General features: G+C 49.3%; 11 protein-coding genes across 11 annotated transcripts; 5 read left to right on the forward strand and 6 right to left on the reverse strand.

Annotated features, from left to right (window-relative positions):
* Nucleotides 1-17: 17 nt before the first annotated feature.
* Nucleotides 18-1,807, reverse strand: BDR25DRAFT_376162 (uncharacterized protein). The gene is made up of 4 exons (XM_033697428.1): nt 1,302-1,807; nt 572-1,245; nt 464-522; nt 18-414 (listed from the first exon to the last, which is right to left on the reverse strand). Exons 1-4 carry the CDS (start codon nt 1,690-1,692, stop codon nt 75-77), a joined length of 1,464 nt encoding a protein of 487 aa, XP_033544098.1. The 5' UTR covers nt 1,693-1,807; the 3' UTR covers nt 18-74.
* Nucleotides 1,808-2,203: 396 nt separating this feature from the next.
* Nucleotides 2,204-3,209, reverse strand: BDR25DRAFT_292338 (ClpP/crotonase). Its single transcript, XM_033688656.1, has 2 exons — nt 2,707-3,209; nt 2,204-2,652 (listed from the first exon to the last, which is right to left on the reverse strand). Exons 1-2 carry the CDS (start codon nt 3,105-3,107, stop codon nt 2,211-2,213), a joined length of 843 nt encoding a protein of 280 aa, XP_033544099.1. The 5' UTR covers nt 3,108-3,209; the 3' UTR covers nt 2,204-2,210.
* A 1,017-nt stretch (nt 3,210-4,226) lies between these two features.
* Nucleotides 4,227-5,825, forward strand: BDR25DRAFT_317014 (uncharacterized protein; the record flags this gene model as incomplete). Its single annotated transcript, XM_033691640.1, has 7 exons — nt 4,227-4,280; nt 4,651-4,663; nt 4,721-4,822; nt 5,004-5,082; nt 5,131-5,427; nt 5,526-5,644; nt 5,779-5,825. The coding sequence occupies 7 exons, from the start codon at nt 4,227-4,229 to the stop codon at nt 5,823-5,825; spliced, it is 711 nt and encodes a 236-aa protein (XP_033544100.1).
* Nucleotides 5,826-6,564: 739 nt separating this feature from the next.
* BDR25DRAFT_376168 (Clavaminate synthase-like protein) lies at nt 6,565-7,825 on the forward strand (the record flags this gene model as incomplete). The annotated part of the gene is made up of 2 exons (XM_033697429.1): nt 6,565-6,676; nt 6,731-7,825. The coding sequence occupies 2 exons, from the start codon at nt 6,565-6,567 to the stop codon at nt 7,744-7,746; spliced, it is 1,128 nt and encodes a 375-aa protein (XP_033544101.1). The 3' UTR covers nt 7,747-7,825.
* Nucleotides 7,826-7,933: 108 nt separating this feature from the next.
* On the reverse strand, nt 7,934-9,581 carry BDR25DRAFT_345025 (uncharacterized protein). The gene is made up of 3 exons (XM_033694001.1): nt 9,457-9,581; nt 8,355-9,346; nt 7,934-8,284 (listed from the first exon to the last, which is right to left on the reverse strand). Exons 1-3 carry the CDS (start codon nt 9,500-9,502, stop codon nt 8,012-8,014), a joined length of 1,311 nt encoding a protein of 436 aa, XP_033544102.1. The 5' UTR covers nt 9,503-9,581; the 3' UTR covers nt 7,934-8,011.
* Nucleotides 9,582-10,001: 420 nt separating this feature from the next.
* On the reverse strand, nt 10,002-11,832 carry BDR25DRAFT_376172 (uncharacterized protein; the record flags this gene model as incomplete). Its single annotated transcript, XM_033697430.1, has 5 exons — nt 11,552-11,832; nt 11,426-11,507; nt 10,981-11,334; nt 10,186-10,814; nt 10,002-10,126 (listed from the first exon to the last, which is right to left on the reverse strand). The coding sequence occupies exons 1-5, from the start codon at nt 11,787-11,789 to the stop codon at nt 10,002-10,004; spliced, it is 1,428 nt and encodes a 475-aa protein (XP_033544103.1). The 5' UTR covers nt 11,790-11,832.
* Nucleotides 11,833-14,495: 2,663 nt separating this feature from the next.
* On the forward strand, nt 14,496-15,718 carry BDR25DRAFT_345026 (uncharacterized protein). The gene is made up of 3 exons (XM_033694002.1): nt 14,496-14,760; nt 14,819-15,129; nt 15,181-15,718. The coding sequence occupies exons 1-3, from the start codon at nt 14,605-14,607 to the stop codon at nt 15,605-15,607; spliced, it is 894 nt and encodes a 297-aa protein (XP_033544104.1). The 5' UTR covers nt 14,496-14,604; the 3' UTR covers nt 15,608-15,718.
* Nucleotides 15,719-18,111: 2,393 nt separating this feature from the next.
* BDR25DRAFT_305683 (uncharacterized protein) lies at nt 18,112-19,402 on the forward strand. Its single transcript, XM_033690459.1, has 3 exons — nt 18,112-18,523; nt 18,570-18,859; nt 18,911-19,402. The coding sequence occupies exons 1-3, from the start codon at nt 18,362-18,364 to the stop codon at nt 19,194-19,196; spliced, it is 738 nt and encodes a 245-aa protein (XP_033544105.1). The 5' UTR covers nt 18,112-18,361; the 3' UTR covers nt 19,197-19,402.
* A 46-nt stretch (nt 19,403-19,448) lies between these two features.
* Nucleotides 19,449-20,399, reverse strand: BDR25DRAFT_317020 (uncharacterized protein; the record flags this gene model as incomplete). The annotated part of the gene is made up of 4 exons (XM_033691641.1): nt 19,449-19,600; nt 19,659-19,661; nt 19,767-19,948; nt 19,996-20,399. 4 exons carry the CDS (start codon nt 20,397-20,399, stop codon nt 19,449-19,451), a joined length of 741 nt encoding a protein of 246 aa, XP_033544106.1.
* A 133-nt stretch (nt 20,400-20,532) lies between these two features.
* BDR25DRAFT_345028 (uncharacterized protein) lies at nt 20,533-22,064 on the reverse strand (the record flags this gene model as incomplete). The annotated part of the gene is made up of 2 exons (XM_033694003.1): nt 20,533-21,875; nt 21,955-22,064. 2 exons carry the CDS (start codon nt 22,062-22,064, stop codon nt 20,813-20,815), a joined length of 1,173 nt encoding a protein of 390 aa, XP_033544107.1. The 3' UTR covers nt 20,533-20,812.
* Nucleotides 22,028-24,264, forward strand: BDR25DRAFT_305684 (nicotinate phosphoribosyltransferas-like protein). The gene is made up of 4 exons (XM_033690460.1): nt 22,028-22,395; nt 22,446-22,585; nt 22,648-23,703; nt 23,750-24,264. Exons 1-4 carry the CDS (start codon nt 22,343-22,345, stop codon nt 24,001-24,003), a joined length of 1,503 nt encoding a protein of 500 aa, XP_033544108.1. The 5' UTR covers nt 22,028-22,342; the 3' UTR covers nt 24,004-24,264.
* Nucleotides 24,265-24,514: the final 250 nt, after the last annotated feature.

Genomic DNA, 24,514 nt, shown 5'->3' on the forward strand with positions numbered 1-24,514 from the left:
CGTATCTACTAGGGCCCCTAAAGTCCTGATCCTAGATACGTTTCACAGTGTCCAGTTCAAAGCGATAAACTAATTTAATTGACTTCAACCTCTGAGAACCGCCGCCGATCTCCCTCAATGTCACTCATCATTTCCGGACACAGTTCGTAGAATTTGTCAGTTACTGTCCAATACTTTAGATCGCGATGATATCTTTCGAATAGCGGCGATGGGTAGTACGCTTGGACCATTTCGTCAAAGAAAAATGCGTCTTCGAAAGTAAAAGGCCAATCGAAGCGAAGGTAGTGTGAGTAGCATCGTGAAAGTTCCTGCGTTTGGAAAATCTCCGTATGCTTCTGGACCAGGCGGTCTCGGAGAGTTGGCCAGGCAAAGAAATCAAGTGCAATTGGGTGCTTGGTGCGAGCTTGAGAAGGGCTGGATGGAGCAGTTAGTTGGGCACCGAGAAAAGCGTCTGCGCATGTACCTGGGTCGGAGCCATTCAGGAACTTTTTCGAGTTCTTCTTTGGTGGCATTAAGGTAATACTGCGTATACTTTCAGCGCCCAGTCAGTATACATCAGCCACTAACTTACCTTCAACAGTTTGAAGCTCTTGTAAGCTACCGCGAGCCTCTCCATTCTTGGTAGATTGCAAAATAGAAACTCATCGACTTCCTTCAGGATTTTCAATGCCGGACTCTGCATCCACTCGTTAAATGAGGCCCACCCTTGTTTGATACCGAGATAGAGCAGACCAGCTTCGATGTGGTCTGCGTTGAGGGTGGCCGTACCAGGTCGATAATTGAACACCTTTCCAAACAACTCATTGCTCTTCTTCCAAATCGGGCATAAGGCATTTTGGGTTGAGGGTGTGGCGGGTCGGGCTGGGTTTCCGATGTGGAGGATTACGGGGCTAGGACACCGCCACGAGGGACCGAATATTTCGGACATGAAGGGCGCAAAGGCGGCCGTTGTGGGTGAATCGGGGACATCTAAAATATTTCCCTCTTCGGAGATCTCTTGCACAGGATCGAGGTCGAGGTGAAGACCGAGATTAGAATGTTCAGATGCCAAGTCGGTCATGACTGTCATTCCGTCCAAATCCAACCTCCCCCTAGTCGTTGGCGCATCGCCGAAATTGATGGACTCAAACTGATTGTGCATGGGGTCTGGCATCAGTGGTTCAAGCGGATGTAGCTGAGGCTTTCTGTCGCCCTGGGTTTCCGTATTCGATGTGGAATTCGGTTTTGGTTTAGGAGATTGATGACCTACCTCCGTAAGCCGAATCTCAGAGATAAGTCTCAACGTTTGGAAGCACGCATACCGACACCAGTGGCACCTGGCGAAGCATCTGGAACTGCAGATGCAGGATTCTGCCCTCCCCTTGGGAATATTTCACCCCCAACCACGCTCTTCACACTATCAATTACATCTCGAAGCCTCTCGTTCTCTGCTCTCAGCCCGTCGATTTCGGACAAAAGACTTGCCGTCGCTCCATTTCGATCCTGATCCCGCAAGATCTGAATAGTGCGTTCCAATTCGGCAATGTGGGTTTTTGTCTTTTCTCGCAGAGATCTTTGTGCTTCTCGATCAATAGCTCTTTTCCGTTCCCGGCGTTCCTGCTCCCCAAGGCACGACGCCCGCCGCTTTCTCTTCACAACAGGCACGATAGGTGTGGAAGGAGGGTCTGCATCACTAGCTCGGCGATTCACCATCTTATCAAAACAAAATCGAATCGTAGTATAACAGTCAATGGATAAGGAAAAGGGTTCGATTCGAGCAGTCGAGTAATTAACAACGGATACTTAGAAAGGGGGGGGCCAACGCGTCACTGTTATCTGCGCTGCAGTAAGCCGACCGAGGAACATTCCCCGTCGAGTTTCCGGGATTCGAAAATGCGGGGGAAAAAGTGGGGTTTGGGGAAGATCGGCATGGAGTGTCGTGCGCCTAACGTCTCTTTGGAAAGGTACCGAGGGCCCCTCCTGGTTTGGGGGTTGTTGGGGTGCGGTAACTTGAACTGTGGCTTAATAATTGACTCAGACGACGGTCGTGCTGATGCTAGAGATATTGGTGGTGAGACGAGCGGAACGATTATTCCTGGGGCATGGCTTGGTGACGGCTTCACGGCGGCGGTTTCCGCTATTTCTCGGGAATTCGCAAATGATGGGTTTGGGATGGAAAGCCTTGGAGAATGCTTTGTGACCATTGTGGACATTTTCAATTTTGCGATATTCTACAGTTTAGATGGCTTCCAATTCGGTTTCCTTTTTCCTGCAAACGCCATTAATCCCTCCATTGCATTCTCCCCAGAGTTCAGTGCTTCATTGTACCGCTCTAACGTGAGCTGTGTAGCTCGTTCAACGCTACCAGTTTCCCATGCCTCCTTCAAGCCAGCTCTAGTTACGATCGCTGAATCTGGTGAAATGTTGGCGATGGCGTTCGCCAACTTAAGAGCCTCATCTACGACTGTCTCCTGAGAAGGAGATATCCGGTTTACAAGGTTGAGTTCTTTGGCCCGTTGTGCACTAATAGGTTGCCCTGTCAATGCCATTTCACTGGCAATGGGGATACCGACGTTGCGAACCAGTCGCGCTGGTCCACCTGCTCCCGCATAGATGCCGCGTAAAGCTTCTGGGAGACCAAAAGTTGCAGTTGGGGAGGCTACGACCATGTCACTAGGCTTATTAGCAATCTTGCCCAGCTACAGCTTTAAGAAATTGCACACATACCATCCAAGCACAATCTCAAATCCTCCACCAAGCGCAAAACCATTGACAGCCGCAATGATTGGCTTCTTGCCCGCCCTCCTGCTGATTCCAGCAAAGCCACTCAATGGATGCTTCATTAATGCCGGATTTGGCTTTTCCTTTGCTGTCCGTAATTTGCCAAGCTCAATTAGATCTTGACCCGCACAGAACGCCTTCTTGCCCGCGCCAGTGATGATAGCAACACGGAGGTTGGGCTCCCGGTCAAACCAGTCAAACACCTCGCCCATTTCCCAGTGTCCTGCGAACGGAATGCTGTTCATGGCTTTCTCACGGTTGATGGTGACGAGGAGGACATAGGGGGCGGGATAACTGAGGATCACGTGGGAGGTGGGTGGCGGCGTGGTCTGCGGTTTGAGGGACATCCTGGTAGCAAGTTACGATTTGCAATTATTGGAATAGGGAAATAATGGGAACGGAGCTTTCAAATTGACACTGAGAAGGAGATGGTTAGATTTCCTTTGAGGGCTTACTCTTGGTGGGATAAGTAAACGCGACACTCCGCGTGTCCTTGGGCCGAGGTTGATGAAGCTTCCCAGCCTATTTGGGTTAGTCGGTAATCCATAATGCTTCCACCATGATCCCATGTTCCTAGCCACGCGAATTGTCATCTCGATTTCGATGCACTTCAACCTCAAGGGCCGACTTGTTAAAGTTCGACTCTATGCTGTGAAGGTGGATGTCCTCCAACAGATGTACCATAGATACACTCTTCTCCAAGGTTAGATTTAAACCATGCCGGTCTTCAGTTCACTGCCACAACAATGCTAAAATACTGCCTCCTATGTCAGCTCTGCTTTCCGGACAGCATTCGATCTTCCATGGCGAGAATTGACACGTCTATATCTAATTACAAGGTTGGGGATACTTTCTCTCTTGCAACTACGGCTTGCTTTGTGTCGAATTTGTCTACCTTGTTTCTTGCTATATCTCAATATCATGAACCTTGGTAATTTTGGGCCTTTTGGATATTATAAAAGGAGCATTCTTGATTCATAAGAGCTAATCGCGTAGCTCAATAGAATGTCTCTAGAATATTAGTTCGCAGGCTGTTCCACACATCGCCATCAACTATTCCTCAACTCGCATTTCGCATTCGGCAGAGCACCTAACTTCCATCCCTGCCAAGCACGATCCTGCAGCGTCTTCTACATCTGCTTTCTAGAGAAGATATTAAGCAGAATAACGCTTAACAGCATAAGCAGATACAGTTGTTAGGTAGCTCTATAACCTATGAGGAACCTCAGCTCAACACTAACATCATCTATCCATCACACCTGCCGCTAAGTATCAATAATTCATTTCTAGGATCCACCTAGTAGAGTCGCTTCTTCGTAAAGTATCGCAATTACCATTGTACTGCATTGCTCGTCGCGCGAGGTTTATGCTCTGTTGTAGATCAGACCTTGAACAGGGCTTTTAAACCCGCTTGTATTATTTTCACCATCCTCATTTGCCGGCTGTACTGTTACTTTTTCTCCACAATGCACGGCCGTAGTGTCGTACGGCTGAACAGGCTTTGTGAACTCAGAGTAATCGTAAGCAAACCTGTTGGAAAACACACGCCAAGGCACGACTCATACTAGTTCTCTTTGCCTGTTATTAAGTTGAGGCTACGGTTCTTTGTAGGGCTAGCTTCTCTACAAACTTGCATTCCGAAATTATATACAGATATGTCAAGACAGAGCTAAGCAAGCGGCTGTACCACTTTAAAGGAAGCTCCGGACAGCGCTCTGACAGGTCCACCCCTACGCTATCTTGGAGCAAATCTTAGAGATGAAAACTTACACGCAGGGCCATCATTCATTCACACAGCAGCTTCTATAGTCTGTTAACTTGGGAGACAGGGTAGCAGGCGGAGTAACGTACTGTGGACATAATAAAATGTAAACTTGCGAATGATACTAGCTATTACTACGTAGTGTGTTTAAGATCTCCCGAACATCTTGACATCATTTACTTGAATACCTGAAAGCAGCTTCTACACCAGCGAGTGCACGTGAATACAATACTTCGGCTTCCCTTATCCTACCTGTTTCTATAATTAAGCCAGCTCGATTCTCCATTACATCGAGCGCCGGTACGTATATCTTCATTGCCTCTAGGCCGAATGCCTTCTCGTAACCTTGCAATGCCCGCTGGTACAGCAATGTTAAGACAAGAGATATACTTATGCAACTCAGCAATCTTCTGCAGCAAACTGCATTTTTTCTTTCTCTAATCCTTGCTTTTAGTACCATCTTCTCAAGATTAAATTATAGTTTGCGTTCTAGTTTTGCAGTTTGTGGTTCGTCCTTTTTACCTGTGCGCGTGCCAAGGGCTTGGCAGTGTACTGGTAAGGTATGCGCAGAACTTCCAGCTATTAGTTGAAATTCTGACTGTAACTAGCTTTTTGAAAGGCACAATACCCAACCTGACCTCGCGCTCTTGTGCATACGGACCTATGCCTTTCGCCTTGTCCACGCCTGCCATTATTCAGCCGATGATGTGCCGCATACAAGAGGACGATGTAATCGCAAATGCACTCGCAGAATTCGTTACTTATGCGAAGATTGAAACAGATGCTGCTCTACTTGACCAAAGCGAAGTTCCCCGGTCGACTCAATACTATTGCACGAAGGGCAGACCTCGAATTTTTAATCCCCTCGACCCCGAACGCATCCGGACCCTTGGGGAAAACTGGCCGTAAGGCTTCTACAACCGTCGCCCGGAAATCAATGTGAGAACAGTGAAGGCATTGCACTGGAATCAGTATGATAAGCATTTCTATGACAAATTGACAGATTAGTTTACAGTAGTTGGAGGCAACCAGAAGACCTAGCTGTACTGCCAGAGAACGTGTATCACATGGATGAGACGGGCGTGCTTCTAAGCCTCTTAGGTTCCCTGAAGGTCCTAGTAGGTAAGGACGACTTGCAGAACTAGAACTATAAGGGCACCAGCATCAAGCGGACTTTTGTGACAGCAGTAGAACATATTCCGCGGATATAGGCCTCTTTTCCCTCTCGTAATTTGGTCTGCTGCAACACGTCAGAGTACGTGACAAAATTATCACCGCAGCCAGTGATAATTCAGGCCAGTGAAAATGATACAAGCTGGTTTAAAACTTCCTCAGACAGGTCTGATCAACGGCTTAGCAAATACTTGCGTAACTTATAGCTTATAGTAACTTGCATGCTGAGCGACGCTATCTAATGCCGCTTGCGATACTTTGCGGAGAAGTGACTACTGAAAAGCCAAGCCTAGTTACGTGGTTTTTACATCGATTGCGAGCATTCAAGGCAATTGGCAGACAATTTAGGAATTAATTTCACGTTCGGCGCTCGCGGAAATCAGGTATTAGAATCACTCAGTAACCGTAACGGTAACTAAATTAACGGACATAGATTCTGCTTACCCTGCGGAGCATTACTGTGCCTATCGTCTTCCCTCGAAAGCAGTTGCAGAAGACGCTGCATTCAAATTATTTTGAGGGATGTCCAGAATGGTCGCTCTTAGCAAGGATGGACCGTAGGCTCCATCGGCCCTGAGCGAACATGACTTGAACCGCTGTACGCCGAGCGCCCCACGGAAAAGTTACTTCTATGTGTGCCAAGTTATGCTGCATATCTGTGGTTCTCGCGATTGGCCTTGCGAACGAAATTCGCTCGAGTTTTACAGACCGGCCACCTCCGATGACATCGGAGCCGGGGATATCCTCCATCAAACGAACTCAGAATACCATATATAAATTCCAATACTCAACAGTGACACTCATATTTTAACTGGGAGGCCCTAGTTTCACAAAACCACGGATATTCCTAACAATTTCAAATTGCTACAATGCCCCACTCCACCAACAGCCATATTACGATACATAAGATCCAGCCGCCGGAAGGGTCTGCGATTAATTTCGGGGCTGAGCTTCGAGGTGCTGATATTGAAAATGTATCTGGTACGTCCAAGTTTCATCAAAGATGCAAGTGACGAAGGTACTAAGCAAATACAGAAAGCGACTTTGAGGTGATTAAGAAGGCCCTCTATGAGAATAATGTCATCCTCTTCAAGAATCAACAATCGCTATCCCCGCGCGCTCAATACGAACTCGCTAGGCTCTTTGACCCATCAGCAACTGGCTACGGCCATGGCACAACTCTCGATGCAAAGCGTTCAATCCTGCACCCAGATCTGAAGACCATCCCGCATCAACCCCAGGTCCAAGCTATCGGAAATGGCCCCGTTGCCTCATTTGAAGGCCTCGAAAACATTACACTCAAGCATCCGCACCACAAGACGTTCCATAAGCATGCAATTAGCGCCGAAGATGACCGCGATAACACTCGCTTCTACAGATGGCACATCGACGCTGCTCTCTACGACCTGGAGCCACCACGGGTCACTTCCCTTATGGCTGTCAAGGTTCCAAAGACCGAGATGCAGAACCTCCGCTACGATGATGGAACTGGCGATCAACTTAAAGTCTCGCGAGGAAGCACGGCATTTGTAAGCTCCTACAAGATGTACGATTTGCTCTCGGAAGAAGACAAGGAGTTCGCTCGTACAACCAAAGTCCAATATGCCCCTCACCCATACATCTGGATGTCTCCTGCCCGATCCCGTTCCGATGGACTAGGAATGGAGAGCGACGGCCTTGAACTTGACTCCTCCTCCCTCCCATCCATCGACGAATCTAAAATCAAGATCCTCCCTATGTGCTGGAAGAACCCAGTGACAGGACAATTAGCTCTCCAAGCCCATCCCAGTGCTGTGCAGAAACTGATTCGCGCTGATGGAACCGTCATCGATGAACTTAAGGAAGTTCGCGAAATCGTGCACAGGATGCAGCGACCGGGCATTGCTCCAGAGCTGGTGTATGGAATTGATTGGGAGGAAGGCGATTTGGCCATCTTCAACAACCATGGTGTTTTGCATACTGTCACTGGAAGCTTTTTGCCAGAAGAGGTTCGCATTTTCAGGCAATGCAATATGGCTGCGAGTGAGCCACCACTAGGTCCGGATGCATGATTACTGGTTAAACAAGGGTCTGGGATGTAAATAGAGAGGATAATGGGGTTTGGGTTTAATTGTTGTTATATATAGCGTAGAAGCACAATGGGATGATAGCGAACACAAAATTATTTTTCTTTCAATCAAGAACCCCCTCTCCTGCGCTTTAAGGTTGATGAAATTACTACCTAGACTTTTGGGTTGTCCTTATCCAAGCTTAATATTAATACTAGAACGTAAGCAAATATTCAAGCCTTTTAGAAACACCAAACATATTAAGCCATTACTCATCATCCTCTCCCTGACCTCCTTGAATACCTCCAAGCACGCCTCCAAGGAGACCGCCAACCCCTTTCTGAACACCGCCCAACGTACTTCCAAGGCCTCCAACGACATCACCTCGTCCCAGCTTCCCAACGCCTTCTCCTAGACCACTCGTTATACCTCCCACAGCGGCCCCGGCCCCCTTGCCAACTCCACCTACAACATCACCTAGCGGGCCGCCAACAGTACTTCCGACGCCACCGACCGCATCGCCGACGGTGTTTCCGACACCCTATCACCAAGTTAGCTATAATCTAGTCCACTACGGGGTTTGAAGCACTCGCCTTTCCTACACCACCAACCGTATTTCCTACCCCGCTTGACAATCCCCCAACTGTTCCCTTGACATCTCCCCTTCCTATCGCTCCCGTCGTCTTACTGACGGTCCCCTGCAAGCCCTTCGTCGCAGCGCCAGTCGTATAATACAAGTTATCCGTCACTCCTGTTGCTGTCTTGCCAACTCCATCCGTAACATGCTTCACCGGCTTGCCCACACCTGCAGGCAACTTCTCCAGTCCCTTCCCTGCGATACCGGTGATGCCATTGACTCCAGCATTAACACCCGTGGTCGCAGAATCTGTAACAGTGTTCAACGTACCGGTTGTAAGTCCCACAGTTTTATTTGTAGCACCGGTAACAGCATTTGCGCCTTGTCCGATGACGCCCGGTTTTTTGGTAGCTGGAGCGGCAGGGACTGTCTTTTGGGCTTGGGTAGGCGTGGGTTTAGTGCCGTCGGGATTTACTTGCTTGATCGGTGTCTTCTTCAAAGGTGTAGCCTTAACACTTGATTCTACTCCGGCGGATGTTTTGACCGGCGATGTATTGCTAACGGCACTTGTTTCAGCTTTTGAGGCTGGAATGGGCTTTTTAGTTCCTATCAGTGTGCGTGTAGTAGTCTTGGAGGCTGCGCTGGTGGGAGTCTTGTTTGCTGATACTGGAGTTTTCTTCGCTGGAGTTATGGCCGAATAGGTGGGTGTTGAAGGCGCCGTCTTTCTCGATGCAGGTGGTAGTGGCTTCTTCGTTCCCAACGGAGTCCGCACCGGGTTTGCCTTCGGTGGTGCTGCGGTCTTCGAAGCGGTTGTGTTAGGTGGCATCGAGGTGCTCGGCAGTTTCGTTGGGCTCTTCTTCACAAGATTTGGTCCTGTCTTCGTGGCAGAAGTTGCTGTGGAGGTAGTTGCAGCTTTCTTGACAGGACTAGCCTTCGGAGCAGTGGTTGGATTGGCAGGAGTGGTAGTAGGTTTCTTTGTCGCCTGCTGCGCTCCTTGTGCCACTCTGGAAACGTTTGCTACGCTTGCTAGTCTAGAATATGTTAGCGAGTTATATCAACGGTTTCGAGGTTTGAATTAGGACAAATATGCAGTCCTATTCAAGCGCAGGGAATGATAATGATGGGCTGTTACTAACATTGAAGCGCAGCATTCTGTTTCCTAAGGTCTTCAACGGCGGACATTTTTCTATTCAGTTGAAGGCTCGTAGGAGGAAGAAGATTTCTACTCTATAAAGTATCGATCGTAAAGACCCTGAGTCGAATATTGAATATTCAATAAGCGGTAGATCATTAACATGGAGTCGATGATTTTATGTTGCTCGATGATCTTCGCATACGTCATTTCGCATGTGGCGCAACCAAGTTACAGGCCTGGAAACATGGCAACTTTGACAGCGAAAGGTTTGTTGGTATTTTGGCTTTAGCACATCTAGCCTGAGGGGTCAGATCTCCTAGAGATATATAGGAAGGCATAGGTGTGGCCATGGCTGAGTATAAAGTGGGGAAGTAACGTGTAACACAGTTCACTTTCAGGACATCGTGAGCGTCCAGTCTCCGAAATGAGCTTTCGATTGACATGTAAATGAAGCTACACTAGTCTACAGGAGAAATATTTTCTCTCGCCCTCCTACACAAGCCTCCAATCACCATTTCCGCTGGCTCCTTTGCGACTCTAACCTATTTACAAGGCCTTGCCCCTGGCGCCGAGCATGAAGATCATACCCTCTGGCGTAGTAGGAATGCTGAGGATTCCACCGTCGACAGTAGTGTTTGTCTTGATGTCGTTTGTGCTAAACTGGTAAGAGCCTATCTGCATGTTAGCCTTGCAAGACCACCTTCGGATTATACCCTACGGTTAAGCTTACCTCCTCCCCCAGCGCCGAAGCTGAACCCGAAGATATGAATCCCTCCACCGACATTCTTCTTCCCCTTCTCGATAAACTCGGTAACGTTCCTCCAGGTCTCGGTATTCTTAAACGTAATTGACAAGCTAAGTTGGTATCCAACCAAAGCATGTGTTAGGCGGACGCGGCCGGCAAGGCCGTCAACCTCTCCAGGTCGGAGCTTAGGATAAGTTTTACGAACGTTTCCAACATCCCAGAATCCGGTGTTAATAGGTACAAGCTGAGGAGCGCCTTTCATCGTCATCGTGAGACTGACTTCTTGTGTGAACGTACTGCTCCACGAGTTGAAGTGGGTGACCTCAGAGGTTGCAGAGGCTTTGATCCCTAGAATTCCAAAGAAACCAGCTCCGCCACTCTTGACGGTTTGCGAGTAGCCGAGGGTGCTCCAATCGTGGCCATCAACGTTCTTATAATTGTATTGTAGAACGGTGTTTCCCGTGCTCGAGGTGTAGAAGGCATCACAAACGTTCTCGTAGGAGCCGAGTGTGTAGGCAGGCCTATATGCAACGAAGTCCGTGATTTCTTGCTTGACAAATGGCTTAAGATTGACAAGATAATTAGGTGCGGATGGATAAACCATCATGTTGTAGCTGTCCGTACAATTAGTCAAGTTCCCCGAGGGATAATGATGATGAGAGAAAGCCGTTGTGTTGGTTGTATTTGGGCAAGCACTTTATTGAGAAATATGTGAGTGGACATTCGTCGCATTCGCAGGAACAACATTCGAATGGACTCCTAAGAGGAATAAATACGTACCCTGGCATTGATGCTTGATCAAACTGGGCCTTGTCGTTGATGTTCTTGCGCTGTTCTTGGATAAGGTTGTACTGCGATCCATATACACTCAACATGAAGTTGTTGTATGTGGCATCGGCATTGACCATTTGTTGCTGGAAGTTAGAGTATTGTGGATCGTTTTCTGCAATCCAGCTCTGGAAAGACTGGTTGTAGTACTTCGCAATTTCGTCTGTTTTCCAGGCAAGGAAAGCCGCGCTCTTTTCCTTCTGAAACTTCGCCTTCGCAGTATTAACAGCTGCCTCATATGCATCCAATTTCGCCTGTTGTTCTGGAGTCAACACCTTGTCCGTGATGTTGACGGATTGCAAATATCTAGTCTCGTTAGATTTCTGAAGTGGAGAGGGGGAAGCTCGAAAAAGAGGAATTGTCAATCATGTCAATGACAACGATCTGAAGCACTTACGTCTCAAGCGTTTGGACATAGCCTGGGCCATCATTCCCAAGCAGGGGACTGGAGGAATTCTGAAGCGGATCGACGAGATTGTCTATGTTCATCAGCCAAGCGAAAATAGACACACTGCCAACTTACACAACTCCATATTAGTGACCGATTCAGGGCATGGGGTGCCACCACGAACAAAGTTGCTCGTAGGAGGAGTGACGTAGATAAAGTCCGTTCCTTTCGTGAGTGGTGCGTTCGCAGTAATGAACTGACTCATGATTTGGCCATATGCCTTCCAAGCAATGAGACTGGCCTCTTCACTTGTAATCGCTAACGCCGAAGCCGAAAACGAAAGAAGGTGGATGAGATAGCGTGAGGGAGCCATGTTAATCGAATTGCCAGGCAGATGCTTGGTGGTGCCTCAATTGCGGGAAACTGTCCTCTTTTATATCCTGATCGTTTGACCGCTTAGGGGCAACTCTATCGAGACAAATTACACCAGTTCGTGATTGTGGGACCATCGTCCCGTCCCCGAGTAAGCCTCCATTCCATTTCCACTGACTTCTTCATACACCAGACCTCAGCTGGACCCACGAGACTGTCAACTCGAGCTTCGTCAACAGCATCGTACGACATGGGTTGTGCGAGGATAAGTGCTAAGACAAAAGTCATTTAGAGGACGGAGTGGGGAACTGCTAATCTAGCGCAAAAGAAATGACCCCGAGTGAAAAGAGGTTACAAAAACCTCGAAGAGGAAGTAGTGTATGCAGAGAGAGCAGAAACATCACCAATACTGCTACCGCAATAGATTGCGCGCAGCCCGTATTACTGCCAGTACAACGTGGGCAAATACTGAAGCCAGGTTCGGTGCTACCAAAGCGGTGGAGAAGAGAGCTTGTCTACAAAGCTCCAAGTTTGGGAAGATCGTGTTAGCAATATAAAGAGGTGAGGTGAGCTTGGCACCAGTGTAGCGACGGGAAATAAATGCCTGCGTTTGGCAGTCGAATGTTCAGCCTTGGACTTAATATGTCTTCCAATCAAACAATCAAAAGATTGATAGTGATTAGAATGAAGGCGAAAGGGATACAGAATATAGGAAATTCTTGAGTGAAGAAAGAGGTGGTAGTGATAGATACAAGAACCTGGGCCAACCAAAGATTTCTCTTAGAAAGGCATCTGGAACGTAAGACGCCTCTGCCGTCGGCCGAAACCCGAACACGATAGGGTGGGGAATACCATGCAGCCACTTGAGATACCCGATTTGAACGGTTATGCAGAGCAACTTGGCTATTGTGAGTTCGCGATGCATGAGGCCATAGCTTTAGCATGGCAGAGCGAATCGAACAACGAATGAATTGACACCTCAAAGCATGCTCTCAAGGTCCGTTCGTGTATGCGGCGTTCTCAAGCGCTCCGATCCCAAGACACGTGCAAGGCCATGCGCCAGGTGAGGAGGTTTAGGCAGGTTGCATCTAAATCCTCGTTCTGGGCCATCAGTATCCGGAAAATTTAGGTCATCGACACATCCTAACTTGGCCCTGGTGTCGAAGGTGCTTTTGAATTATCAGATTTTTCTCGTATTTGAGCGCATATTTTCGAACGTTGTGGGCAGAGCCAAGTATCGGCCTTCGCTTCCCTTGAATCTGGGGTTGGAGGAAGAGCAAGGGGAGAACGCACGGAATTAGGAGCTGAACACCCGCCGAGGGCGATGAGGTCGTGATGTCAATAAGTAGATATTATGGGCCAACATGCAGCAACGGAATAACGCCCGGCGGCTCAAGCGGGCGTGAACCGGGGTAGGCGAATTAGTAAACGGGTCCGACGGTTGGAGAAGCTCTGAAAGATCTGTTGAACGAAGGGTGGTGGAGGACTTCCTGGTCAAATAGGTGTTGAGAGGGCTTGGTGCGAGGAAAGGCGGAGTTCAGGAAGGATGAATTAGTTAGAATCCATTCTACACTAAGCTCAATCTGGGGTTGAGATCCAAGTGAACAATTTTGGCTGTTGCAACTCGTATGCACTCATACGAGACCGAGGGCGTCACGAACGAGCTGTTGTCAGGCTGCATGGTGAACGGAGAGGTGATGGCTCAGGTTACATTTGAGACACTCTTCTCGCCGAAATCTACCGTTGGTAAAGTCCGGCATCGCTCTCCATATACACTCTGAGACCATCTGCAGCTGGCAACCTCCCCCTCTTCGACATAGTTCATTCGCGATTCCTCTAAGAGCTATGATTTTAAGTTACACCTCACGTCCCCCGACACCTTGTACGTAGACGCTCTTGAGAACATGACTTAGTCACCTCAAGGTCAAGTCGTGGTTCACAATGCCTATTACAGAGACTCTAGTTCATTTGCTTCTGGAGGAGGTCAACACAGAGGAGAAGATATTTACCCCTATGGTTCGCTTTGACGAGACGATGGTTAACAGAAGTGCCTGGTACACTCTTCTGATGGTGAGCTTACACTCGCTAACTAAGAACTTCTCCAAGGACGACTGTTCAGGTTCATCTGAAACTTGGAAGACATCTACAGACTAACTTTCACAAGCCCAGAAAGCTGCACAATTCTAACGGTTTCAAATGTGCCGCTCGTTTGTGTCTCTCAAAGCCAGCCAGTGGAAGGGAGCTGAGCACACTTTAAGATTTAGCTCGTGTTCCTCAGCCCATTCGTGCCTCAGACCTGCATTCAGACAAATCAAATCTTCGTTTTTCAGCCACAAATACGTACAGCCTTCAAATCCGAGACGAGCAAGCACTTTCACGGAAAGGTCCAGATACCAAGCAAAGCACTTTTCGCCAAGACGTACGTTGATTGGTTTCATCGTTCTCCATGACAAAGCTCTCGCTTTCCCACGTCGCTTCCCAGACGCCGGCCGGAGGATCAGTGGAGCTTGCAGGACCACTACGGCTAGAATTAGTAACAAGAGCAGATGCACGCCTATCAGATTGGATGGTGGGTGCCCTGAAAGGCGAGAACATTGCGCCTCAGTTGTGGCACCCATCGCATTTCGACTGGTTTGATAAATGCTTATTTGCTTAAGAGGAGGGATCCGGTGAAGGAGCTGAAACCTCTCCGTGTCAAGTACCTCAAGAGCAGAGGGCTCCCTCTGATTTTCTAAACCCATCAAATTTAATCTAAGAACATCACAGATCTGCGCGTTTTCTTCTTTCCCTTTGTACGCTCACAGACCAAGCTCATCATGGCGGATGAACTCCCTCCCCACGTCCTTCCTGTTCCTCGCTTTACTCTAGCGATCCATGCCGTCCAAATCCTTTTGGCCATTATCATCTTGGGGTTGGATGCCTATGGTATTCGCTGGATCCAGTACAATGCTCTCATCTACTCGCTCGTTTGTGTGAGTACTCTGTTCCGTTTCCGCAAGGCTATGCCAGGAAGTTGGCTGACTGTACTAGACGTTGTGTACTATCATAGTAGCTATCTACATGATCGCGTCTCAAGTCTTTGTCCACCAGGCCTACAACAAATGGGCATTCTTGGCTCTTAACATCTGGATGGTCATCTTCTGGATTGTCGACCTTGGTGTCGTCGCCAACCTTGCAGCACTCTGGTCAAGCCCTTCGTGCGGATATAGCTACTACACAGACACATACTACTGCACATATGGAAAGCGCGACCTCAGCTTATTAGAGAAGAGGGATACTACTACCTACACTGCATATCGCGGCGCGCTGGTTGCTGGAGCGCTTTTCGGGGCGGTCCAATTGTACGATTCCAACATATCTTCAGAATCATATTTGCAAGCTAACACAGCCAGTGTACTTTGGGTTGCCTCTTTGATAATCCTCGTTGTTTACATGAATCGCCACCGTGCTGACGCAAGCGCCCCAGCGCCACCCCCAACCTACGTTGCGCCCACCAACGGTCAAGGGGTACCGATGGAGAAATATGGTGCCACAGTTCAGCCAGGACACCCGCAACAACCTGGTCAGCCTCAATATGTCCCGCAGCCTCAAACGTACGTGCAACAGCCTGCTCAGCCCATGTATCCTCAGGGAACCGGTCCCCAATATACCGCACCATATCCCCAGCAACAAGAGCCCATCAACCGTACGGCTACTGTAAGCCCGGTTACAACAGCTGGGTATAACTCCCCAGCGCTACATACCGCTGAGCTGGCAACTCCACAGCCAGCCGGAGCCTACCACAACCCCAATGTTTCTGAATTGATGGCACAGAAATGATCTCAATGAAGAACTGCCTACTGATCTCATCTAATGAGGAGAACATGCGGCAAATTTAAAGTACATGGTGTGGGATGTGGTTGTTGAAGTCCCCCAAGATACCCTAATACCAATTATTCTAACTCGCACATGCTATGTCTTTTGTGATTCTACCCGCGCTGTGCATGTCTTATCCTCTGAGTGTTAACTCCGTCATCCTAATTCCTCCAAGATGGATCTGCCTCTGCTAATAGTTCAGTCTTCTACACAACCGTTGCTCTTTCTCTTTCCAACCTCTTGGAAGCCTCGTTACATTTCTCTAACATTCTCAACCCAACAATGCGCTGCAAATGTCCACGTTGGGAAGAGCTGCATAACCCATGCGCCAGCCATCAAGCCTTGAAAACGCGGCCCATATTTAGCTGTCCTGTGATAGTTTGTGACGTAATCGCAGTTTCCTACAGGCTAGGCCACAACTTTCGATACCATAGAGTTGATATAAGAAGCGGCGGCTAGGTAAACGCGCAAATGGGGATCTTAGGATAAAAACATCCACCTCTCTTGCAATATCTTGAGTCGCTTTTGTGAAGACGAAGCACAGCCCTCCAAGGCCCAAAAGAAAAATAGTAGCCCCATGAGCACCACTCCCACAATGATGAGAATGAAAGGGTTCCCAGTCTGAACAGGAGCCATCTTCCTCGCACGTAGAGTTGGCTCCATAGGAATGGTGTACAGATTACTTGAAAGTTGTCCTTCGGTACGCAGTAGTGAATTGTCCATCTTTGTCAAGGCGGTGGTAAGGTTAAAAGTCCTGCCAACACCTTTCCAGAGAAGAAACGCAGGTTCGTAGTCGTCTAGTTCATTTATATGCGCTCATACCCCATTCATATAAATCTTTACTGTCTATCGTGATCCGTATGTAAGATTAAAAGAATCGCCATTGTAAAGAAATGGGTATTTAATGGGGATATTGAGGATGTTGTACTGTTGTGGTAGAATAGTGTCGCGCAATGCCTTTGAGTACGAACTCGGTGCAATAGCCGTCCCAGAGATGAGAATAAAAAAATTGAGGACAATTGCAACAATGACGCATAGGAAAGTGATCCAGAGAGTCACTTGTAGGGTGTTAGTTTGCGCTCTTAGTGGCTTCGGATTTGGTGCTTGCGCTGGGGTGCGTGAATGGGATCCAAGTGGGGGTTGTGAGCCTTCGAGGGATTGGACGGAAGCATGTATTGATTGAGGAGCAATTGTAGGTGTGATATAAACGTCACTGAGGGTGGGGTAGATGATATAAAAATGAGAATAGGGTTGTGGTCGTGTCCTGTTCTTGAATGGCTGTCAACTCTCGTCACCAAAATGGTGAACCATTTTTGGTTGCTAAATGTTGAGCAATGCCGGTGACAAGAGACCAACGAGGCTCAGATCGAGACTGATATATCGAAAATGGTCCTTCTCTTTGGCTAGAGTCCTCTATATATGTCGAGAAGGGATGCAGGATGGAGAGCGGGATTTGGCAGATTGCTGACATCCTGGTGAAAATCATAGGGAACGCGCCATCCCTCATCGTATATTGATGGAGTGGGGTTGAGCAACTGCGTTGTTGGCCTGATGAAGCTGTACGTACCGTCTAATTGATTGCTATTGATAAAATAGACCGACGTTCAAGTGTTGGACGAGGGTGAGGAGAAAAGTCGTGATCAGCTTGCGACAGATGGCATGCGTTGGTGGTGGGGCAAAGGCTACTTCGGTCGAGTTCCTTCTCGTTCTCTCATCCCTCTCCAAAGAACCCCAACTCTCAAGTCGTGATTGAACTTTAACAATTCTCTTTCCTGAGACGAGGCAGCCTTCTCAGCTCACTGTGGTAGGCCGATGTAGCCAGCCTTGAGAAGTGGCTCTGGAGACTTTGGATGATCTGCACCGGACACTCTGGATCTCCACACTTCCTTTCCCCACCAGAGCTAAACTTGGGACCCTATTCAGCCGTAACCAGAGCCGGACCGCGCCCGTTAAAGTTTCTACCTCAGCTCTCGCAAGTGGCGTGGGGAACAACCAAAATGGCCCCCGAAGTTCCTGTTGCTTGCCGATCACGTGCCACCCTCATGCTTCCAAACCCTCCTCGAGGTTTCTGTTAGAAATACAGCCGTGGGCTCGGCATTAATTTCCAATTTCTCCTCTTTTTCTCCCTAGCCTTGTTTGAAATACTATCAGGTCGGCGATTCATTGTCTTGCCTTTCAACGTGTCTCTCCATATCATTTAACTGGAAGCTTATTTTCCACATCTTATTTCCCTCATTCGCTTCCTCCTATTGATAATGTGGCTGAGAGTACAGGTGACCCCCAAGTGCACTCTTTGCCAACATTGGGCAATCAAGTATCCATTATTGAAGTCACCTCATCCATTCCTCGTATGTTCTAAGGGTGGTGGCAAGGAAAGAACCCAAGCCTCAGCCTGCCAAGACGCTTCAACGAATGGTTTTCCGTCTGTGGTTTGACGCATACGAAAGTAAAGCATATTTGCCAGTCATAGCAAGCACCGACTGACCGGGCTTGCAGAATTAGAGAAAGCTGGAGGTTGGTCATGTTACGACCCTCGGAGTCGAGAGAGAGAAACATTACTGTTGTCAGGTGCATGGGGTAGAGCTGGGATGGACTGACATTGAACCCGAGAACAACTATTTGCATATCTACCCGGCATCTTTCTCTACTCTTGCGACTTAGAAGCTGCTCTCAAACTCTTTTCTAATACTTCTGAAGCACAATACTCTAATTCGCGACATGGCTGACGGACAGAACCGGGATCATATCGTCAAGGTCCCGGACTTTTACAGATTCCTCATCATCGCCCAGATCTTCATCGCAGTCGCCGTCCTCGGCCTCGCTGCTTATGGCGCAACTTTCAATGACTGGTTTGGAGGAAATGGTTACGCTATTTTCTGCGCATGTATTCCTTACCCGACTACCTCCAACTACTAACATGTTCTAGGCAATCGCCATCTTCTTAACCCATGGCTACTATTTGGTGTCAACTTCCTTCTTCCCCATTGTTTACAACTGCTGGGTCTTCCTCATCCTTTCTATCTTCCAAGTCATCTGGTGGCTATCTTGCTGGGCCGATCTTGCCGCCTGGGCTGCAGCATATGATGTCAGCTTCTATGGAGTAGCCCTTTGCGACGATTACAGCATCAATAGTGAAGGTGATATTGTGTGCTTAGGAGATCGCAAGAAGCACAGAAACGTCATTGCGGCGGCTGCGGGGATTGGCGCTCTGGAATGGTATGCCTTTTGATAATATAAACACTGACTGTGGGATTGACACACATTTAGGATCCTTGTCATTGTTTCTCTAGTAGTCTTTGCCATCGCACTCCACCGTCATCGCATCTCGGGCGCCCCTTTCACTATGAATGGAATGTGGCACACCACGCCTGAGAACCCACGTGGTACTCCCAACGCCGTCGAGTCCGGGATGCAGAATGGAGCGCAGAGTGGTAAGGCGCCAATGCAGCAAAGCCCACAGCCACAGAGCTTCCAGATGTATCCGCAAGCAGGAGCGCAGCAACAGGTGGGCCAGCAACAGGCTTTCCAGCAGCCTGTTTACCAGCAACTGTAACAGACGTATTAGGCTTGTTGGATAAGGCGAGAAGGGTGGAAAGATTAGAGAAGGAAGTTTGGTTCAGATGGGTTACCAGGTAATACGCTTATGTTTCGTGGGTAGGAGAGGGATGGAGTCAGGGTTACGTTTGGAATGATATGATAGGGAGATACCAATTGTGTCAGCGTTTCTCAAACTGCAACCAAGTAATGTTATCTTTCGAGCGCGTTTCAAAATCCAATAGTCTCATCTTTCATTACACAGATATACCTACTCCTCACCATCAAAGCGAGGGAAAGGAGAAGATACCGTCCGCACTTCTTGCACGTCGCAAATATCTGGCCGAACCATTCGGCTCTGCGTGTCTGGTCTGCCACACCCAGATGTTGATGCCTGGTGTTCTGCCGCTACGTTGAGAGCTCCTACGTATTATCCTGTAATGAATGAGCATGGCAGATAGCATTATGCTCTTTGACATACCAGCTATTCATCGATATCAGTCTGTCTAGGCTAATGAGGTCTTCTTACAGTAACTGCACCACACTTTGAAAGGACGGTGCAGTAAGTATATCAAAATATTAACCGTACCACTCATCCTGAGATAGCCTGCTACGGTTCCGGGAATTATGTCTGATAGCTCGCTCTCTTCTAAAAGACGTGTGAGCTTGGCATTGGTTTCATCAATATTCGAAATAGGAACGTACATAGGCCTCCTCCGCTGCGTGCACCCGTCAATACAACAGATGATGATAATAACGACATGCAGGCCCCTGATTCGTTTGAGCAGCTTGCCCAATCCTCATAGCTTCAGACTTACATAACAGAAAACACCAGCAACTCTTGTGCTAGCTTATACTCATCCCCAGGTCGCTGTTCACCCTTATTCCACCCACTCCCTTCCCTCCTCGGATGCCACTCCGCAATAAAAGTAACGAAGAAGCTAATAAGGAAGAAAAACAGGCCAAGCACTTCGAGGGTGATAAGAGGACACAGGTGTATTCGCTTGATCATATCTCCAGGATTACTGCATAGAGCCAGAATTTCGAGATTGTCGAGGAGAATGGCCCAGAGCAGGGCTACGTAGGTCATTGGGTTGGTTTTGTGGAAATTGAGTGATATGTAGATGGTTGTGATGAGACAGCCTATAGAAGTGAGGAGGGCGAGAACCCGGACGGTGAGCTGTAGCCATGCCAGGGCCGAAGGGAGCCTGGGCCGTGACATTGGTGTGGGGGAGATCGACCTGGCCTGAGGCTTCTGGGTTGGATGACCGGCGAAAGGATGCCCGACTGTTTCTTCGCGGGGTGTCCAAGGGTTTAAGGGTTCATGAGTTCATGGAGGTAGAATTATAGAATGCCCACGTGGTGGGAGGCTGAGATTGGGCTGCGTCTGCCAAATTGCTGTATATTGCATTTAGGCTGGAAGGGAAAGACCGCCCCCGTGACTTCCTTGGCCTCGAGTAGTTGGCGGTAGGTGTTTTCTAATCAGTTTCTCAAACTTCAAAATACACTCGCTGCAAAGGCAACCGAGCATTTGCGTTGTACTGTTGTGGTTATTCCTCTAGAGAAGAGATATACTTCAGGGTCTATTCGTAACGCCGGTACCAATGCCGGAGATCTATTGGGTATCAAACATTATCAATCCATATCTTCCAAGCTGCCTCCAGCGATGGATTGTGCTTGTTCCTCGCTAACCATGACTCCTACTACGCATTCGCCTAGCATGTTCTCCCAATTCACCCAAGGATGTACTTCCATGAATAGCTTTGTACCGTCCTTTCCTGCCGCCCTCCTCAACTCGCCTTCACCTCCGGGATGGAAGGGTAGGTAGGGTGTGATGTTGTACACCTTACCCTGATAACTCGACCATGCAGGCTTCTCTTTCCTCCCGTTGTTGTACTTCAGCTGCGAGGGCGTGACGCGGATAAGAGAAGGAACACCCGACAGATTCTTCCCCGAACGCTGCAGACTCGCCCAGTCGAGTGGAGAGTGACCAGGAGAAAGAAGCACTTTGCCTCTTGCGTTTGTAGTCTTCACTGAGGGGGTGAGGCCACCATTCGAAACTGATGGGGCCCGGTTTGGAGCTGGACCGCGGTTCGGGAGAGGCCCAGTGGTCGGCATACGCAAGGGTTCAGAGAATGTGGGAAGGGCGCGTAGATTTGAGGGCACGATTCGTGGAGGAGGTGCCATGAGCGAGGAGGCCGCGGGACTTGGGGGTGGGGCCATGGACGCGGGTGTCGGAGGGGATGGCATGAGGGAGGATTGGACAGAAGTTCGCTGCGCAGAGTTGGCCGCTGGAAAGGAGGGGGGAGGCAGATCTCCTTCATCTTCATCGGAGCTTTCATTTGCTACGAGTGCGAAGGTGGGAATGGCGACGCTGTCCAGAGGGGCGCTCGGAACTGCCTTTGGCGTTGTCTGCGGCGACGATGAAGATGTTGACGTCTCTTCTGTTTCGCGATCTGTGTAAGCTTGAGGCTCGGTTCTTTCCTGTCTAGCTGAGACCGATTGAACTGGGCCGCCATTCTGCGACATCTGCTCGGCCTCTATGACGCGCGCGGGCCCTTCTGCTGGGGATAGCAAGGCCCGCCATGTCGACGGCGGATGGTGGTATATGAGAATAGACAGCGAGATGGCGAGGAGCGAGACAGCCACAAGCATGTCTTGGAGAGAAGCCTGAAACGGGTGCGAGTGGACTGAGGGCCTGTGGGACGCAATTCAGATTCACAACCTTTTGGAGGCTCGGTGATTCACGGGTCCGATGATCTGATTAGATGACACACCATCCGATCTGGCATCTGCACAAACGCACGTTTACCCTTCCTTCGGTGATGAGGCTGAAATCCAACTCTGACAACTGGAATGATGCGGCCACGGCCGCGGAATCTTCCATGGCATCATGGGTTTCAATGGCACATGGCGTTGCGGGCGCCTACTTATCCGGTCACGAGAACAAGCAACAATAGGATGGGGTGCAGGGTGCAGGTGATTATCGCAGCCTTTCGTCAATAGCTCCCCTTGCATAACACGCTCCAAATTCCAGGCTTCCACAGCTTAAGCTTCCCCCGGACTAACGTGTCGTGGGTGGGACGAAAGTACAAAGCTTGAGCTCCCCCACCAGCACTCCCTTCCCCCGGGGCACCTTCATGGTTGACGCGAATTAAGCTCAGTATGGCTGCCAGTAGTTCCACGTTGCCTGAGGGCATCTTCTCACTTCTAGATACGCAAGTGGTTCTTCTAATTCATTTCTGGTTCCTCGCTAACTGCGCTCCAGCGATCTCTACAAGTTGACTATGCAATGTTGTGTTCTGAAATTCTTCCCAGATGTCTTGGTCACATATAGCTTCACCAATCGAACACCAGACAAGAAACTCAGCCGTGCGGCCTTCAAGTGGCTTCAGGCTCAGGTAGACAGTTCGTGCCCGCGCCTTCTCTCCTGCACCTTTTCTCCCGTGCCCTGCTGATGTAGTTTTCAGAGCTTGAAAACATCTCCCTCTCTGCCGATGAGCTCCAATTCCTTCAGACGACTTGCACCTACCTGAACGACTCATACCTGCGATTTCTCTCCGCCTTCCGCTTTCAGCCCTCGAAGCAGTTGAAACTGGTCTTCAATCCGATAGAAAATTCTGGCCAAGACAGTGACCGCGGCGACTTCGCAATACACACCGAGGGCTTGTGGGTGGACACCATTCTGTACGAGATACCGCTGCTTGCCCTGGTCAGCGAGGCCTACTTCAAGTTCTGCGACACTGATTGGAGCCATGCGGGACAGTTGGACAAGGCGTACCAGAAGGGCTTAAAGCTGCTCGAGGAAGGCTGCATTTTCTCTGAATTTGGCACTAGGAGACGCCGTGACTACCATACCCAAGACCTCGTGCTCCAAGGCCTGCGTCGGGCACAGGACGAGGCAGCCAGGAATGGATGGATGGGCCAGCTCACAGGTACAAGCAATGTTCACTTCGCTATGAATCATGGTATTCTGCCAATAGGCACAGTGGCGCATGAGTGGTTCATGGGGGTTGCTGCTATCACAGACAACTACGAAAACTCGAGTGAGGTTGCATTGCAGTATTGGACAACAACGTTTGGAGAGGGTGTACTCGGGATCGCTCTTACGGATACGTTTGGAACACCAGCATTTCTCCAGGCTTTCAAGAAACCGATCTCTGCACTGGCAACCGCAGTCCCTAGTCCCATGGCCACTCTGCCGTCAACGGACGGCACAACACTTCCCGACGTACATTCAGTAGCGTCAACAAAGCCGCTGACGCAGGCCCCCGTTGATGGACAGTCTCCCGCACAAACACCACGGAAAACGTACGCCCAGGTCTTTACAGGCGTGCGCCAAGATTCCGGGGACCCTCTAGACTTTGTCAAGATGATGCGCGAGTTCTACGATCAAGAGGGCATCAAGGAGAAGAAGACAATCGTGTTCTCAGATTCTCTGAATATCGAACTATGTTTGAAGTACAAGGCTGCGGCTGAGGCCCAAGGCTTCCAGCCCAGCTTTGGTGTGGGAACGTTCTTGACGAGTGAGTATTCACGGGGGGGGGGGGCAACGTGGGCTGACCTTTGTAGACGATTTTGACCAAGAATCGACTGGGAAAAAGTCGATTCCACTCAATATAGTGATTAAGATCGCTTCCGCCTCAGGCCGTCACGCCGTCAAGATCAGCGACAACATCGGCAAGAACACGGGCGACAAGGCGACGGTGGAGGAGGTCAAGCACCGATTGGGCTACACGGAAAAATCGTGGGCTGGAGGCGACGAGAGCACTCGGTGGGGTAGCACAAATCAGCCAGCCGCATCTTCGGCAGCTGTGAAGTCATGAAAGGGTGCTGTGAGTGCATCTCGAATTCTGGAATCAGGATGGACTTGCTGGACCGGTGTGGTGGGCAGTCACGGGAGATGCAGGAGAGGCGTTCACGAGCTGAGATGGATGGGCTGAGCTTACTGGGGGACATGTGTAGAATATTGACGCCCCGCTGCGGCGGTGCATTAATGGCCGTTCTATCGAATGCGAATTATATGTGGCGCAGTTTCGCCGCAATGCATCCGCCGAGGCATAATGATGGATAATGATAATGATGGGTAAAGTAGCGAAGGCGACGCGAATGTAATTGTTCAGGCTTGGCCGCGAGCTTACACACTCGATGCAGCAGCAGCCGTGCCTGGTTCAAAAATAGGCAAATGCGTGAGCCGCTGAAGTGAGCGATGCCAAAGCCGACGCGCTAAACTGTGCGCTAGCCTCGTCGGACAAGCTTGGGGCCCTTTCTTCACCTTCAGCTCAGCCCCCAGGGAAACACATATTCACCCTCCACTGCACACTTTTTGTCGCTGCA

The sequence above is a fragment of the Lindgomyces ingoldianus genome, assembly GCF_010093535.1.
Source record: "Lindgomyces ingoldianus strain ATCC 200398 unplaced genomic scaffold BDR25scaffold_30, whole genome shotgun sequence".
Classification (NCBI taxonomy): domain Eukaryota; kingdom Fungi; phylum Ascomycota; class Dothideomycetes; order Pleosporales; family Lindgomycetaceae; genus Lindgomyces; species Lindgomyces ingoldianus.

Bases quoted from the DNA above. Each gene is read 5' to 3' on its own strand.
- BDR25DRAFT_376162 (XM_033697428.1), bottom strand. From the start codon at position 1,692: ATGGTGAATCGCCGAGCTAGTGATGCAGACCCTCCTTCCACACCTATC. The intron at 1,246-1,301 runs GTATGCGTGCTT...TTACGGAGGTAG, and splicing joins GCCAGGTGCCACTGGTGTCG to GTCATCAATCTCCTAAACCA. The intron at 415-463 runs GTACATGCGCAG...TGCTCCATCCAG, and splicing joins CCTGAATGGCTCCGACCCAG to CCCTTCTCAAGCTCGCACCA.
- BDR25DRAFT_292338 (XM_033688656.1), bottom strand. From the start codon at position 3,107: ATGTCCCTCAAACCGCAGACCACGCCGCCACCCACCTCCCACGTGATC. The intron at 2,653-2,706 runs GTATGTGTGCAA...TAATAAGCCTAG, and splicing joins TTTGAGATTGTGCTTGGATG to TGACATGGTCGTAGCCTCCC.
- BDR25DRAFT_345025 (XM_033694001.1), bottom strand. From the start codon at position 9,502: ATGTCCGCCGTTGAAGACCTTAGGAAACAGAATGCTGCGCTTCAAT. The intron at 9,347-9,456 runs GTTAGTAACAGC...ATTCTAGACTAG, and splicing joins ACAGAATGCTGCGCTTCAAT to CAAGCGTAGCAAACGTTTCC. The intron at 8,285-8,354 runs GTTGGTGGTGTA...ACTTGGTGATAG, and splicing joins CAAGCGGGGTAGGAAATACG to GGTGTCGGAAACACCGTCGG.
- BDR25DRAFT_345026 (XM_033694002.1), top strand. From the start codon at position 14,605: ATGGCGGATGAACTCCCTCCCCACGTCCTTCCTGTTCCTCGCTTTACT. The intron at 14,761-14,818 runs GTGAGTACTCTG...TGACTGTACTAG, and splicing joins TCATCTACTCGCTCGTTTGT to ACGTTGTGTACTATCATAGT. The intron at 15,130-15,180 runs GTACGATTCCAA...TAACACAGCCAG, and splicing joins CTTTTCGGGGCGGTCCAATT to TGTACTTTGGGTTGCCTCTT.
- BDR25DRAFT_305683 (XM_033690459.1), top strand. From the start codon at position 18,362: ATGGCTGACGGACAGAACCGGGATCATATCGTCAAGGTCCCGGACTTT. The intron at 18,524-18,569 runs GCATGTATTCCT...AACATGTTCTAG, and splicing joins ATGGTTACGCTATTTTCTGC to GCAATCGCCATCTTCTTAAC. The intron at 18,860-18,910 runs GTATGCCTTTTG...ACACACATTTAG, and splicing joins GGGATTGGCGCTCTGGAATG to GATCCTTGTCATTGTTTCTC.
- BDR25DRAFT_305684 (XM_033690460.1), top strand. From the start codon at position 22,343: ATGGCTGCCAGTAGTTCCACGTTGCCTGAGGGCATCTTCTCACTTCTA. The intron at 22,586-22,647 runs GTTCGTGCCCGC...TGTAGTTTTCAG, and splicing joins GCTTCAGGCTCAGGTAGACA to AGCTTGAAAACATCTCCCTC. The intron at 23,704-23,749 runs GTGAGTATTCAC...TGACCTTTGTAG, and splicing joins TGTGGGAACGTTCTTGACGA to ACGATTTTGACCAAGAATCG.